The sequence below is a fragment of the Lacerta agilis genome, chromosome 10 (genome assembly GCF_009819535.1).
Source record: "Lacerta agilis isolate rLacAgi1 chromosome 10, rLacAgi1.pri, whole genome shotgun sequence".
NCBI lineage: Eukaryota > Metazoa > Chordata > Lepidosauria > Squamata > Lacertidae > Lacerta > Lacerta agilis.
In genome coordinates, this window is record NC_046321.1 from 3,138,878 (window position 1) to 3,155,310 (window position 16,433).

General features: G+C 49.4%; 1 protein-coding gene across 1 annotated transcript in view; it reads left to right on the forward strand.

Annotated features, from left to right (window-relative positions):
* Positions 1-244: 244 nt before the first annotated feature.
* Positions 245-16,433, forward strand: part of KCP (kielin cysteine rich BMP regulator) — a 97,933-nt gene continuing 81,744 nt past the window's right edge. Inside the window, exons 1-3 of the mRNA XM_033162530.1 lie at positions 245-407; positions 5,269-5,825; positions 10,529-10,775. Coding sequence (XP_033018421.1) covers positions 290-407; positions 5,269-5,825; positions 10,529-10,775 — 922 coding nt within the window. The 5' untranslated portion in view covers positions 245-289. The remainder of the gene's footprint in view (positions 408-5,268; positions 5,826-10,528; positions 10,776-16,433) is intronic.

The following is a 16,433-nucleotide window of genomic DNA, read 5'->3' on the forward strand; positions in this document are numbered from 1 at the left end:
TCCTCCTCCTCCTCCTCCTCCTCCTCCTTGCAGACCTTTTCCCTTCTCAGGGCTCGCTGTGGGGAGGGGGCTGCTTGAGACCCCCATTCCGACCCCCGGAAGGGACCTTGCCCCATCGCCGGAGCGCCCGCTGCGAACCTTCCATGCTTGCGCGCATCTGGGCGCATCGGGGACCGCATCCCCGCATCTCTCCGTCCATCTGCGCGACTTCCTAAGGCTGAAGAGGAGCCCCTGCACTATAGCCGCCGCCTCTGGGTGCTCCCCCCCATGAATTTGGGGCGCAGGGGCCATGCCGGGGTGCTGGCAGCTCTACGCCGTCCAGTGGGCAGCGCTGGCCCTTCAGGGCGCCTGGCACAGCCTCCCGGGGGCCGCCCAGGAGACCCCCCTCCACTACTATGGGGACAACGGTGAGTCTGAGCTCCTGGCTCTCTCTGGGGGGTGGTACCTCTGTTTTGGGGACCCCCTGAGAAGCGGGGAAAGACCTGATTCCTGAACCGCAGAGGGTTGGGCTAGATGACCCTTGGCGGTCCCTTCCAATTCTGCGGTTCTCTCATTCCGTGAAACTTTTCTTCCACAGCCTTCCCGGATTAGTCTATGCGTCCCTCTCCAGATATTTGGGGGTCCGTTCATTAATGCCTTTATGGTTTGCAAAACTGGGTTACAGTCTGTTCTCCTCCGGTTTCTAAATCTTGAAATAGCAGTAGCCAGGCATCGTACCAGTTCCACGTTTTTAAAGAAATCAATCTTTTCGTGTGGCGGAACTTTGGAACTCCCTGCCAATTGACATCCAGCAGGCGTCTCTGCTGTGCTCTTTTTGGCGCCTGCTAAAACAATATTTTATCTGTGTATCTGAAGAAGTGTGCATGCACACGAAAGCTCATACCAAGAACAAACTTAGTTGGTCTCTAAGGTGCGACTGGAAGGAATTTTTTTATTTTGTTTCAACTACGGCAGAACAACACGGCTACCTACCTGTAACAATATTTTTTCCTTAGCCAAGTCTACCCAGAATATCTAGAATGTGAATCAGTGTGTTTAAATCTGCTTTTAGTTTCTTGCTTATCTTAATTTGAGGTTTGTTTGTTTACTTGTTTGTTTATTAAATTTCTATACAGCACTTCGAGCATCACAGGGCAGTTTACATTTTAAATATTTTTAACTAGTTGTTTTTAGCTGTTTTTACTGGTTTTATTCTTTCTGGAAACGGCTGTCAGGTCCTGGGTTCAAATCTCCAGGACCTTCAGGCAAGGCTGGGTGAGTCCACTGCCCTGAAGCCCTGGCCAGCTGCTGCCAGTCAGTGTAAGCAGTATGAAGCTAGATTGACTTGCTCAGTATTAGACAGCTTTCTGTGTACCTCTTTGGAAAGATTCCTGGCTCAGTGCTAGAGCATGCTGCTTGGCATGCAGAATGTCCCAGGTTCAGACCTTGAAGAGGCCCCGTCTGAAACCTTCCTGAGCTGCTGCCAGTCCGTGTCGGTAATACTGAGCTGGATGGACCAGGGATCTTCCTCAATGCAAGGCAGATCCCCATGTTCCACATTCAAAAGACACTCAGTTTTTAAATGTGGCAGCACCTACAGGTGAAACTCGAAAAATTAGAATATCATGGAAAGGTTCATTTCTTTCAGTAATTCAACTTAAAAGGTGAAACTAATATATGAGATAGACTCATGACATGCAAAGCGAGATATGTCAATCCTTTATTTCTTCTAATTGTGATGATTATGGTGTACAGCTGATGAGAACCCCAAATTCACAATCTCAACTTTGGGGTTTTCATCAGCTGTGCACCATAATCATCACTATTATAACAAGCAAAGGCTTGACCTATCTCGCTTTGCATGTCATGAGTCCATCTCACATATTAAACTCCAGTAGCTAATGAAAACAATTGCTTACATAAATGGACTTTCCCACGATATTCTAATTTTTCGAGTTTCACCTGTACACTGTGGAACTCCCTGCCTTGTGATAGCAGGCAGGCAGCTTCACTCCACTTTTTTCGGCGCCTGCTAAAAATATTTTTGTTCAGTCAAGCCTCTCCAGATGTTTACAAAGTTGTTGCAAGCGCCACTCTGTTTTTGGTCTATCATCCTTTTAACCTCGGGAATGCTATTTTTTATGGGTGGTAATTTTATTGCTTTATCTTAGTTTGTTTGTTTGTTTAAATGCAATCAAGCAGTGTATGCATTTTATGAAATAAACAATACATGTTCCCACAAACTCACAGAGGGAAATGGAACATTTTCCTTTATGGGATTCAGTTTTACTGGAGCCCAAATTGGCACATTTTGCACTTAGATCATAGAGCTGTGGAATTGGAAGGGACCCCCAAGGGTCATCTAGCCCAACCCCCTGCAATGCAGCAATCTTTTGCCCAGTGTGGGACTCGAACCCACAACCCTGAGGTTTAGAGTCTCGTGCTCTACCGATTGAGCTACCCCAGTAACCAGACTCTTCTTCAGCGGCCGGATGGAAAAGCAACTGTTGGCATCTCCTCTTTGCTACAGCACATGGGGCAGAACCTTCCTCTGCCATCTGGGTTCCCCTCCCTGGGGAAAAAGGTAGGATCCAGCCAATTTTGCATTTAAGAGCATTCTTCTTCCCTTCCTGCTAGGAGTCAATGACACTTCAGACTGTTTCGCATTCCCTGGATCGTGCACCAAAATAGCCAATTATGCCTTGCATGGAAAGAGTGGAGAGCAGTTTTCCTCCCTCTCCTGAATGTTCGAAGACTCGGGACAGATAAAACTCAGTTGGTAGAGCACCAGACTCTTAATTTCAGGGTCGTGGGTTCGAGCCCCGCGTTTAGGCAAAAGATTCCTTTATTGCAGGGGCTTGGACTGGATGAAACCTCACGGTCCCTTCCAGCTCCACAGCTCCATGTTCTATCATTCGCGAAGCACATCGTTAAACTGTGGAACTCATTGCTGAGGGAGGCAGTGAAGATCACCAACTTGGATGGCTTTGAAAGAGGAATAGAAGGGGCTATCGGTAGCCCCGACGGCTATGCTCTGGTCGGAATGCTTCTGACTCCAAGAATTTTGGAAGCTGCAGGAAAGGAGAGGGCTCCTGCGTTCGAATCCTGCTTGCGCATCCTCTTGGCCGCTGTGAGGACAGGATGCTGGGCTAGATGGGCCGCTGGCCCGATCCTGCAGGCCTCTTCCCATACCCTTACGTCCGTGCGGCAGACACGCGCCCTGTGGTGCGAGAGACGGCGAAACAGACTCTCCCAAACCAGCTGCGGCGTCGAGTGCGCATCTGTGTGTGCCCTTCGTAGGTCCCTCTGCCGGATTTGCAAAAATACCCGAAAGTCCGGGGCTGTCGCTGTGAATCATTTGTGGGCAGATGGGTCCCCCCGGCCCACATAATGTCCGTGTGCAAAGGCAACGCTCCCTTTGTCGAGAGCTCGGCCGGGGCTGAGCGGTGCCTGGGCGCTTTTCCCAGAAAACCCCTCCTGATCCCAGTTTAATTAAGAACAGCTGGGGCTGCTCCAATGGAGCTGGGGGGAGGCTGGAATGTGTGTGGGGGGGAGAGAGAGAGTCTAGGCCCCGCAGGATGAGCGGTCTTTGGAATATGCGGTCAACTCTCGGCCTGGAGTTGGGTGGGTGGACTGAAAATAGACCATGGGTAGGCAAACTAAGGCCTGGGGCCCGGATCCGGCCCAATCACCTTCTAAATGCGGCCCGTGGACGGTCCGGGAATCAGCGTGTATTTACACGAGCAGAATGTGTCCTTTTATTTAAAATGCATATCTGGGTTCAAACCTAGACAGCATCTTAAAAAGCAAAGACATCACCTTGACGACAAAGGTGCGTATAGTTAAAGCTATGGTTTTCCCAGTAGTAATGTATGGAAGTGAGAGCTGGACCATAAAGAAGACTGATCGCCGAAGAATTGATGCTTTTGAATTATGGTGCTGGAGGAGACTCTTGAGAGTCCCACGGACTGCAAGAAGACCAAACCTATCCATTCTCAAAGAAATCAGCCCTGAGTGCTCACTGGAAGGACAGATCCTGAAGTTGAGGCTCCAGTACTTTGGCCACCTCATGAGAAGAGAAGACTCCCTGGAAAAGACCCTGATGTTGGGAAAGATGGAGGGCACAAGGAGAAGGGGACGACAGAGGATGAGATGGGTGGACAGTGTTCTCGAAGTGACTGGTATGAGTTTAGCCAAACTGCGGGAGGCAGCGGAGGATAGGGGGTGCCTGGCATGCTCTGGTCCATGGGGTCACGAAGAGTCGGACACGACTGAACGACTGAACAACAACAGGAATTCATTCCCCCCCAAAAAAAAATATAGTCCAGCCCCCCACAAGGTCTGAGGGACAGTGGACTGGCCTCCTGCTGAAAAAGCTTGCTGACCCCTGCGCTAGATACTCTGCCAATACTTTCCTACCTCTTTCCCCCTCCCCCCATTGCATTATAAAGCTGTTTGCAAGCCACAGGAACCCGAAGGGCATGCTAAAAGGCTGCTGGATCAGGCCCACCGAGTCATAGAGTTGGACCATGAGGCGGTGGCTAAGCTTTGGGGTGGGGGGGGGACCACATGGGCAGCTGCAAAACTGTTAGGGGGTTCAAAATTTTAACCGCCGGTGCTGCCTCAATACAGTTGTAATGCAATGGCTTCTCCGTGCAAACCAGTCGCCACCTTGCTGCCTAGCCTACCTCGCAGGGTCGTTGTGAGGATTAAACGTGGAGGGGGAGAATCGTGCACACCGCCTTGAGCTCCTGGGGGGGGGGAGAGCGATACGAATGAAAAGAATAAATACATAAATGATGGACCAGGCTGAATCAACAAAGCTAACAGCTAAACTAAACAAAATTAAATTCAAAAATTCCTTCCAGTGGCACCTTAGAGACCAACTAAGTTTGTTCTTGGTATGAGCTTTTGTGTGCATGCACACTTCTAAGAGAACTGCATAGTTGAAGAATGGGAACCTCTTTTGGACTGTGTAAAGAAAGTTTATAATATGATGAATTCGCAGCAGGATTTGAACTACGAGCCGCAAAAAGGACGAGATATTATTGTGTCATGGTTACGATGTAAAAGAGGGAAGACGGGGTTCAGCAAAGGGGTCGGGGGGGGGGGAAACACCACGGGAAATGGGATGGAAAAAATGATCGTGTATTGGAATTTGATGCGGCACTTGTTGAAATCTAATAAAATATATCTGAAAAATAAATGAATAGATAACTAGATATTAAATCTTCCTCCTCCACCTCACCAACACACCTGCTCTCTCTCTCTCTCTCTCTCTTTTGGCAGTCATTGACCTGCTGGAGGCCCTCAACATCACCCGCTCTGTCGTGGGGGTCACCAAGGCCAAGGGTCCCGATCCGGGCGTGCCGGCCTGGAAGTTCCGCCAGCGGGTGCCCCACCTGACCCTCCCCTGGGACTACTCCGTCTACCTGCTGTCCACGGTGCAGGCGGCCCTCGGCTTCCACTTTGTGGCCCGCCAGAGCCGCGCCTCGGAAGGGACCCTCGTCTCCCTGGTCTCGCCGGCCGCCACCAAGCGGGACGGTCGCCCCCTCCTGCAGCTGGTGTCCAGCGCCCGGTCCGGCCGGCTGCGCCTCGACTACCGTGCCGTCCACAACATGGAGCCAGCCTCCTTGGTCTTCCCCGGGACCAACCCCTTTGCCCGCGGCCTCTGGGTGAGGCTGGCCCTCCACCTGGAGCCGCAACGCATCTCGCTCTTTGTCGACTGCCGGGAGCCCGTCGTCTTCGAGAAAGGCAGCGGCGAGGAGGTGCTGAGCCTCATCCTGCCCCTGGACCTGCAGGTCACCTTTGCCAGTTTGGACGGAGACAAGGCCAGCAAGTTCCTGGTAAGGTGGCAGCACGATGCTCCCGAATTCCAGTACCTGCGAACCAGGTGAAAGCCTAGTTCTGCTGGATCTCTCCCTTTTCTTTCTTTTTAAAAATAATTTTTATTAAGTTTTCATTAATAACAATCCAATGGAGTCCACATTAATCCAATACCAAATCATAATACAATCAAAAGAGCCAATTATTCAATTTTGGATGACTTCCCAAGTTCCGGCTATCAGGAGTTGAGTTATTCCTTGGTCCTGCACCAATTCTCTTAATTGGTCCAAATACAACAATTCCAATCTTGATCCTTTATTTTAGCAGCCAGTGATATGACGAATTTCGTTCGTATTTAACAAATCCATATCCATTAGCTTGCAAAGGGAATTTATTTCTTGTAGTTTTCTGCGTGAAATATTTGTTTACCTTCTTCTTTTCCTTCGTGTTGTGATCAATTGATGCTCTTCAACATTGCCCCTCCTTCCACGACTCAATTCTCATTCCGCCACAGCTTCCATTTTGCCTTTCCGAAACCGAAAGTATTCCAGCGTCCGGCCGTGACTCCTGGCTTACTTCCAGCATTTATCTCCATTAGCCCTTCCCAATCTTCTAACAAGGGACGCGGGTGGCGCTGTGGGTTAAACCACAGAGCCTAGGGCTTGCCGATCAGAAGGTCGGCAGTTCGAATCCCTGTGATGGGGTGAGCTCCCGTTGCTTGGTCCCTGCTCCTGCCAACCTAGCAGTTCGAAAGCACGTCAAAGTGCAAGTAGATAAATAGGTACCACTCCGGCGGGAAGGTAAACGGCGTTTCCATGCACTGCTCTGGTTCGCCAGAAGTGGCTTAGTCATGCTGGCCACATGACCCAGAAGCTGTACGCTGGTTCCCTCGGTCAGTAAAGCGAGATGAGCGCCGCAACCCCAGAGTCGTCCGCGACTGGACCTAATGGTCAGGGGTCCCTTTACCTTTAATCTCCTAACAAGCCGGTGTCTCGCCAAAACTGTAATAAATCAGAGTTAGAGCCCTCTTTAGTAGGCAATGCCACAAATCATCACCGTTCTGCTGGGTCTCTCAGTGGCATTTGACGCCATCGACCATAACATCCTTCTGGACCGGCTAGAGGGGCTGGGAGCTGGGGGACACTGTTTTACAGTGGTTCCGCTCCTTTCTCCTGGGCCGTGTCCAGAAAGTGGTGTTTTGGGATGAGTGTTCAGACCCCTGGGCTCTCACTTGTGGGGTGCCTCAGGGCTCCGTCCTCTCCCCCATGCTTTTTAATATCTATATGAAGCCGCTGGGAGAGATCATCAGGGGGTTTGGGCTGGGTGTCCATCAGTATGTGGAAGATACCCAGCTCTACCTCTCTTTCAAATCGGAACCAGTGAAGGCGGTGAAGGTCCTGTGTGAGTGCCTGGAGGCTGTTGGAGGATGGATGGCGGCTAACAGATTGAGGTTGAATCCTGACAAGACAGAAGTACTGTTTTTGGGGGACAGGGGGTGGGCAGGTGTGGGGGACTCCCTGGTCCTGAATGGGGTAACTGTGCCCCTGAAGGACCGGGTGCGCAGCCTGGGAGTCATTTTGGACTCACAGCTGCCCATGGAGGCGCAGGTCAGTTCTGTGTCCAAGGCAGCTGTCTACCAACTATGTTACAGGTGGGTAGCCGTGTTGGTCTGCCATAGTCAAAACAAAATCGAAAGTTCTTTCTAGTAGCACCTTAGAGACCAACTGAGTTTGTTCCTGGTATGAGCTTTCGTGTGCATGCACACTTCTTCAGATACACTGAAACAGAAGTCACCAGATCCTTAAATATAGTGGGGGAGTGGGGAGGGGTATTACTCAGAAGGGTGGTGGGAATGGGTGATATCCCCCACTATATTTAAGGATCTGGTGACTTCTGTTTCAGTGTATCTGAAGAAGTGTGCATGCACACGAAAGCTCATACCAGGAACAAACTCAGTTGGTCTCTAAGGTGCTACTAGAAAGAACTTTCGATTTTGTTTTTACCAACTATGTGACTTTCAGAAGACATCTGAAGACAGCCCTGGTTAGGGAAGTTTTTAATGTTTGATGTTTTGTCGTGTTTTTAATATTGTGTTGGGAGCTGCCCAAAGTGGCTGGGGGGACCGGGCCAGATGGGCGGAGAATAAGTAATAAATTATTATTATTATTATTATAACTGCAGGATGAGGGCAGGGCTCTCATGCACGGATCCTGCTTGTGGGTTTCGCACCCGTGCCTTGCTGGCCACTGTGAGAACAGGAGGCTGGACTGGATGGGCCATTGGCCTGATCCAGCAGCCTCTTTTTATGTGCCTAGAAATGATTATTGAAAATAATACACATGGCGCATGACGTTGGAGGGAATTTCTTGGAGAAATTGCATCCGTGTGCGTGTCGGGAGATGAATTTGCGGGTGAATTTTCTCAAGGAACAGATAAAAAGAAGGGCTTTTCATGCAACACGTTGTTAGCCTGTGGAACTCCTTCCCACAGGAGGCAGGGATGGCCACCAACCTTTTAAAGAGGATTAGGGGGAAATCCTGAATGGCTCCTAGCCACAATTGTTCTGCTCTGCCCTACACAATTAGGAGGCAGTAATGCTTCTGAGTCCCAATTGCTGGGAAATGCAGGTGGGGAGAATGGTCTTGTGTTCGGGTCCTGCTTGTGAAGAGGCGCCTCTTGATAGAATCATGGGGTTGTAGAGCTGGAGGGGACCCCGAGGACCATCTAGCCCAACCCCCTGGGATGTAGGAATGAATATGCATCTCTCCTGTGCGGGGCTCGAACCCGCAACCCTGGCATTATCAGAAGCACGTTCTAACCAGCCGAGCTCTCCATGCTATACCTGGTTGAGAACGGGATGCTGGACTAGAGGGGCAATCGGCCTGATCCAGAAGGCCGTTCTGATGTTCAGGGAAGGGCATCTGGGCCCCCGACCTTGGTGCCATCAACCTGACTGCAGGATCTGAACAACCCCATTTCTGACGTTCAGCACCCCACAACTGGAAGCTCCCTCTCCCAATAGGTTATCAAATGTGTTATCCCGGCCCCTTAAATGGAGGGGTAAGAGAAGAGCTGGGCTGGGGGGGGGGCTTTGCAGGGAAGGACCGAGACAGTGAAGGGGGGGCGTCCTTCCCAAGCACACAAATGTTCTCCCCTCCTTCCTTTTTTTTAATAAGAATTTTATTGCATTTTCCATACAAACCACATAAAAACAACATAAAAACAACAAAAAACACATCACAAATTACAAAAAAACAATCAAATAAAACACAAAAACATATCAATCTACATCTTATAACCTCATTTCTAATCTTATTTAGGGGACATCCCCCGTTCCCACTTCTGCGTACAGTTTTAATTTACTTTAGTAACTTCTTGACTATTTTAATAAACATTCAACATGATTCATCTTAACCTTAACTCATCTTATCTCTATCACTATTTCTTAATCTTATCACATTAATCTTAACATCTTATATATCTATCTTATACTAACTTCTAAAATTCCCTTCAATCTTCACTTCTTGTACACTACTTCAATCTAACATTGTATAGCTATCGCCTATTATTATCACTGATTTCACTTCAAATGTCCAATTTTTTGCGTTGTTTCAAATAGTCTTTAAATTTTTTTCCACTCTTCTTGCACCGTCTCCTCCCTCTGGCCTCGGAGCTTCGCGGTCAGTTCTGCGAGTTCCATATATTCAATTAACTTCATCTGCCATTCTTCCACTGTTGGGAGCTCCTCACCTTTCCAGTATTTAGCAATCAAAATTCTAGCAGCAGTTGTGGCAGTTCTCCCCTCCTTCCACTCCCCCAAACAGTGTTATGGGGAAAGACGGAACGGAGATCATTGTTTCCCCCCCCCTGGGAACATTGAGTTTGGCTCCGTGGCTTTAAAGGAAAGGAGCAGTCCAGCTTCCATGGAGTAGCCGCTATAAGGAAGCTGGGATCAATCATACAGAAACTAGAGGGCACCCCACCAGAATTCCACCTTGCCCAAATCTTGCAGGATAAGGACGCTCATACGACCCTGAAAGTGGCAAGGTTCCTGGTCGCTGTCCTTACCCAAAAGCGACGCCAAGGAGCACTACAAGCTAGCTAAGGCTTAGTTTGCCATTCTATTTTATTGTATTTTATTGTTACTGTGGGGTTTTAGCGGCTGTTGTTCCCACTTGCACAAACTGTTTTCTATGTGTTTTTTATTTGTATGGGCCTATGGCCGTAAATATATACTGCCCCTGGCCTTAACATGAGTTTGGCCAAACTGCGAGAGGCAGTGAAGGATAGGCGTGCCTGGCATGCTCTGGTCCATGGGGTCACGAAGAGTCGGACACGACTGAACGACTGAACAACAACAACAATGGCCGTAAATAAAATTCTCTCTTAGGAAGCAAAGCCTCTAAGGCCAGGGGCAGTATATATTTGAGTACCAAATACTCTGTGTGTGTGTGTGTGTGTGTGAGAGAGAGAGAGAGAGAGAGAGAGAGAGAGAGAGAGAGAGAATCAACAGAGGACTAGCCATCACATCTGTCAGAGATTCTCTTATCTGCAATTCCTGCGTTGCAGGGGGTTGGACTAGATGACCCCCTGGGGTCCCTTCCAGTTCTACGGTTCTATTATTCTGGTGTTTGCTTTTCACAAGACCACACCCCTTTCTCATTTCATACCCCCCTCGAGGCATTTTTAGGGAGGCTTCATTTCGTTTCGTTTCATTTTGCAGGGCTACTGGCAGACAGCAGAGATTTCACCCAGTGGCTTCCCCCACCGCCCCTGGCACTGCAAAAATCTGCCAGGTAAGAGCTTGGGGCGTAGGGTGGCAGCCCGGTTTGAGACGGCCTTTCCCAACCTGCCGCACTCGGGGCCTTTTGTACTACAACTCCCATCAGCCCAGTCCAGCACAGAGTTGGATGAAACGGTGGCTGATGGAAGCACATCTGGACTCACAGTCCAGAACATCTGGGAGTTGGGTACGTTTAGGCTGGAAATGAGAAGACTGAAAGGTGGTTTTTAAAATGAGATTCCTGCATTGAAGGGGGGTTGGACTAGATGACCCGGGAGGGGGGGATCCCTTCCATCTCTACAATTTTATAATTCTTCATCCACTCGGAATGGAGTTGGTGGGAACGGAGAAGCAAAGAAACGAGACATCAAAGCAACCCACGGACTTTGGGAACGTTTCTCGCCCTGTCAAGCCTTCAACATCTGTGCGAAGAGCAGGAATCAGCCGATCCAGATGTTCCCTGTCCTGGGCGGGTACAACTCATGCGCCTTGGATGGGCTCCAGCTGGAGGGAGTGGAGGGGGCTAACATCTGGAACAGAGTGGGAAAGGAGTGGGGGGCAATGTGTCTGAAGGGAGGTGACGAAGGGGTCTGACGTTTCTGTCTGTTCCCGAGCCAAGCGAATGGCGTGTCATGGAGATCTCTCTCTCTGGGGCTTTGCAAATGATCCATTTATATTCTACAATAAGTATTACAGCTGTTAAGGACTCGACATAAGAACACGAGAAGCGGTTGCTGGATCAGGCCAATGGCCCATCGAGTCCAGCGTCCTGTTTTCACAGCGGACAACCAGAGTTCCCCAAGGGAAAACCGCAAGCAGGATTTCAGCAAAACAGCCCTCTCCCCTCCGGTGGTTCCCAGCGACTGGGACCCAGAAGCATCGCTGCCTCCAATTGTGGCGAGGAGACATTGAGAGCCCTCTCCTCCTCCGTGAATGTGTCTCACACTCTTTTAAAGCCACCCAGGCAGGTGGCCATCACTGCCTCCTGTGGCAGGGAGTTCCACAGGTTAACAGTGTCCTGCACCATTCCTTTAATCTGTATAGAATCTTACAGCGCTCAGCTTCATTGGAGATCCCCCAATTTTGTGCTAGGAGAATTTCCCCAGCCTGACCGCTTTCTGCATGCTAGGCGTAATTTTATAAGTCTGTATCGCGTCGCCTCTTACTTGCCTTCTCTCTCAACTAAAAAGTCTAAAATGCTGCCATTTTTCTCCATGTTGTCGTCCCTCAGCTGAGCAGATTGGACCCTGGATTTAAAGTATCACAAAACCTCAGGTCCTACGCACCTCTGTGCTTCTTAAGCTTTGTTGTTGGTGTTGTTTAGTCATTTAGTCGTGTCCGACTCTTCGTGACCCCATGGACCAGAGCACGCCAGGCACTCCTGTCTTCCACTGCCTCCCGCAGTTTGGCCAAACTCATGCTAGTCGCTTCGAGGACACTGTCCAACCATCTCGTGCTCTATCGTCCCCTTCTCCTTGTGCCCTCCATCTTTCCCAACACATCAGGGAGTCTTCTCTTCTCATGAGGTGGCCAAAGTACTGGAGCCTCAGCTTCAGGATCTGTCCTTCCAGTGAGCACTCAGGGCTGATTTCCTTCAGAATGGATAGGTTTGATCTTCTTGCAGTCCATGGGACTCTCAAGAGTCTCCTCCAGCACCACAATTCAAAAGCATCAATTCTTCAGCGATCAGCCTTCTTTATGGTCCAGCTCTCACTTCCATACTTAACCTTTGTAAAGGTAAAGGTAAAGGGACCCCTGACCATTAAGTCCAGTCACGGATGACTCGGGGTTGCGGCGCTCATCTCGCTTTACTGGCCGAGGGAGCCGGTGTACAGCTTCCGGGTCATGTGGCCGGCATGACTAAGCCGCTTCTGGTGAACCAGAGCAGTGCACGGAAACGCCGTTTACCTTCCCGCCGGAGCGGTACCTATTTATCTACTTGCACTTCGTGCTTTCGAACTGCTAGGTTGGGAGGAGCAGGGACCGAACAACGGGAGCTCACCCCGTCACAGGGATTCGAACCGCCGACCTTCTGATCGGCAAGCCCTAGGCTCTGTGGTTTAACCCACAGCGCCACCCGCCTCCTTTTAGCAAGTCTGCTCAGAGTTAAAAACTTGTTCCTACCCCCTTCCTCCCTGCTGTGTATAATTTTATAGACCTCAATCTGTTTCTGTCCTGCAAGTTATTTGCTGCAGAACATCCCAACCACCACCACCTCCCCAGGAGACCTAATAGATGGCGATGGATCCATTTGGCGCCTCCTACGAAAATTCACTACTTTGGTTTTCCCAAAACCTCTGGAAGAATTCCCCAAGTTGTCGACCCACGCCGCAAACCTGCTTATGCATGAGGCCGGATCGCATCATCGACAACCCCACAAAGGCAGTGCTGACCTCTCCTTCTCAGCACGGAAATGGCACCTTTAATGTAAAAATTGCAAACGGGACCCAGAGATTTTTATTTTTATTTTAAACCGTACACAGAGATCCTCTGCATTTCCTGCTGTATTTATGATCTGTGTGCCTCTGGGTAAATATAGCATCCGTGGCTAGATTTGATGTCTGCCTGTTCCCCTGAGAGGAAGTTATGTGTCCCAGCTCAGGCTTCTCATCTGCCAAGGAAATATTAGGCAAATCCTTTAGTTAGAACAGCTGTTCTTAAGCTAATAAGTCTGTAGCTGGGCTGGCTGCTGTTCGGCTTCCTGTAAATAAGGAATACCAAAGAGGACTAGCCAGAAATTGTTGCTTTCTGGCAGGGATGAACAGGGGCGTAGCTAGGTAAATTGGTACCTGGGGGCAAAAAAAAAATTTCCCCCCCCCCAAAGGCATGGGAAGGTCAGGTAGTATCAGGTGCAGAAAATTTCTTGTCAACCCCCCCATTGACCCCCCCGCCACAAAAATGGTTTTACGTTATTTCATATTTTCTTACAAAGGAATAATAACAAGTAATAATAAAAAACCCTTTTATTTATATCCCGCCCTCCCCGGCCGAAGTCGGGCTCAGGGTGGCTAACACCAGATACATAACATTGGTATAAAATCAAACAATAATTAAATTACCTCCTAAAAACCTCTCAAAGTCTAATTAGATGGCTTTCCACAGGGTTCGGGTTGGGAACAGTAAGTGTTCTCTGAACTGAAATTTCAGCCTTCACGACATAGGAAAACAGCCAAGTGAACAGCTATTTTGGTGGAGGAGGGTCAAGATATTAACCGATATGGATGAAATTTCATATATAGCTATATAATCCCTAGTATAGTAAGATAAGACCTTCGGAGCAGGCATTTTCAAAAAAAAAATCCTTGCTAATTTGTCACCCCCTCCATTATGGAACCCGGGGTGGACCGCCCCCCTCTCCCCCCCTTGCTACGCCCCTGGGGATGAAGAACCTGCGTAGTCACGACTGACGGGAATAGGATATTTCCGGAGAGCCACAGGTTCCTTGTCCCTGTGGAATGGTGTGCTCCTCTGCAGGGTTCCAGTCAGCCATGCCCTCTAATATCGGCTGGGACCCTGTGGGTCATCTAGCCCAACCCCCTGCAATGCAGGAATCTCGGATAAAGCATCCCTGACAGGTGGCCATCCAACCTCTGCTTAAAAACCTCCCAAGGAAGGAGGAGAGTCCACCACCTCCAGAGGGAGTTCGTTCCACTGCTGAGCAGCTCTTACTGTCAGAAAGTTGTTTCCGAATGTTTAGTTGGAATCTCCTTTCTTGCAACTTGAAGGCGCTGGTTCGAGTCCAGCCCTCCAGAGCAGGATCAGAAGATGGAGCATCAGAAAATAAGCTTGCTCCATCTTCCACGGGACAGCCCTCTAGATATTTGAAGATGGCTCTCATATCTCCTCTCAGTCTAAACCTACCCAGCTCCTTCAACTGTTAGAATCATAGAATCATAGAATCATAGAGTTGGAAGAGACCCCAAGGGCCATCCAGTCCAACCCCCTGCCAAGCAAGAAACACCATCAAAGCATTCCTGACAGGTGGCTGTCAAGCCTCCGTTTCAAGACCTCCAAAGAAGGAGACTCCACCACACTCCTTGGCAGCAAATTCCACTGTCCAACAGCTCTCACTGTCAGGAAGTTCTTCCTAATGTTTAGGTGGAATCTTCTTTCTTGTAGTTTGAATCCATTGCCCCGTGTCCACTTCTCTGGAGCAGCAGAAAACAACCTTTCTCCCTCCTCTAGATGACATCCTTTTATATATTTGAACATGGCTATCATATCACCCCTTAACCTTCTCTTCTCCAGGCTAAACATACCCAGCTCCCTAAGCCGTTCCTCATAAGGCATCGTTTCCAGGCCTTGGACCATTTTGGTTGCCCTCTTCTGGTTGTTCCTCATCAGGCTTAGTTTCCAGACCCTTGATCACCTTGGTCGCCCTCCTCTGCACACCTTCCAGCTTGTCAACACCCTTCTTAAATTGTGATGCCCAGATTGGGACACAGTATTCCAGGTGTGGTCTGACCAAGGCAGAATAGAGCGGGACTATCACTTCCCTGTAAAGAAGTCAGATCGCCGAAGAATGGATGCTTTTGAATTATGGTGCTGGAGGAGACTCTTGAGAGTCCCATGGACTGCAAAAAGATCAAACTTATCCATTCTGAAGGAAATCAGCCCTGAGTGCTCACTGGAAGGACAGATCCTGAAGCTGAGGCTCCAGTACTTTGGCCACCTCATGAGAAGAGAAGACTCCCTGGAAAAGACCCTGATGTTGGGAAAGATGGAGGGCACAAGGAGAAGGGGATGACAGAGGATGAGATGGTTGGACAGTGTTCTCAAAGCTACCAACATGAGTCTGCGGGAGGCAATGGAAGACAGGAGGGCCTGGCATGCTCTGGTCCATGGGGTCACGAAGAGTCGGACATGACTAAACAACAACATAACTTCCCTTGATCTGGCCACTAGACTTCTGTTGATGCCGCCTAGAGTAGCATTTCCCTTTTTTGCTGCTGCATCACACTGTGGGCTCATGTTAAGCTTGTGGTACACCCAGACCCCGAGATCCTTTTCACATGTACTGCTAGAGAGCCAGCTGCCCCCTATCCTATATTTGTGCACCTGGTTCTTCCTTTATCTTTCCGCACCTCTACAATATCCTTTCGCAAGGTGTTGGGGCGACAGAGCTCTTTAAGAAACTCAACTTTCCGGCGTGAGCTCGAATGCCGTTTGCAAAACAGCGACCTGTTTTTGTGCTCCGAGATGTTAAGATTCTACGGTCCTCCCTCAAGGATTTACGCCGTTCAACCACATTTCTCAAAAACCTCGTACTCTTTGCCCCATGACCTCTTTTTTTTTGGGGGGGGGAGTTAATTGGCCAATTACCTGAAAGGTTCATCAGACTGAGCCTGCCAAAACTTTTTGACCCTTCTCTGCCCCTGCTGCAGACGGGCAGTGGCGACGGAGCTCGGTGGAGGTTGAGTTCCTTTAAGCCTTGCTAAAATTCAGACGGCTTTGCGGGGTTTCTGGTATGAGCATTCTCTTCCAGAAGCTGCAGTGATCTGTGAGAGGCTCGTTTCACTACCCCCCCTTCTCCTCCCCACATTTCCCAAGCATTTGAGAAGCTGCCCCCTGGAAAAGGGCACTGGGGACCTCTGATGTCTTTGTCCAAACAGAGAAGGAAAAAAGGAAAGGCCCCTTGATGGTGTCTAGAGGGGGGGGGGAATCATTGATTTATAGAGTTGGAAGGGACCCCCAAGGGTCATCTAGTCCAACCCCCTGCAATGCAGGAATCACAGCTAAAGAATCCCATCTTAAAAACCTCAAATGAGGCAGAGCCCACCACCACCTTCTGCAGGAGTCAAACAGCTCTTACATCGAGCAAGTTCTTCCTGACGTTCAGTTGGAA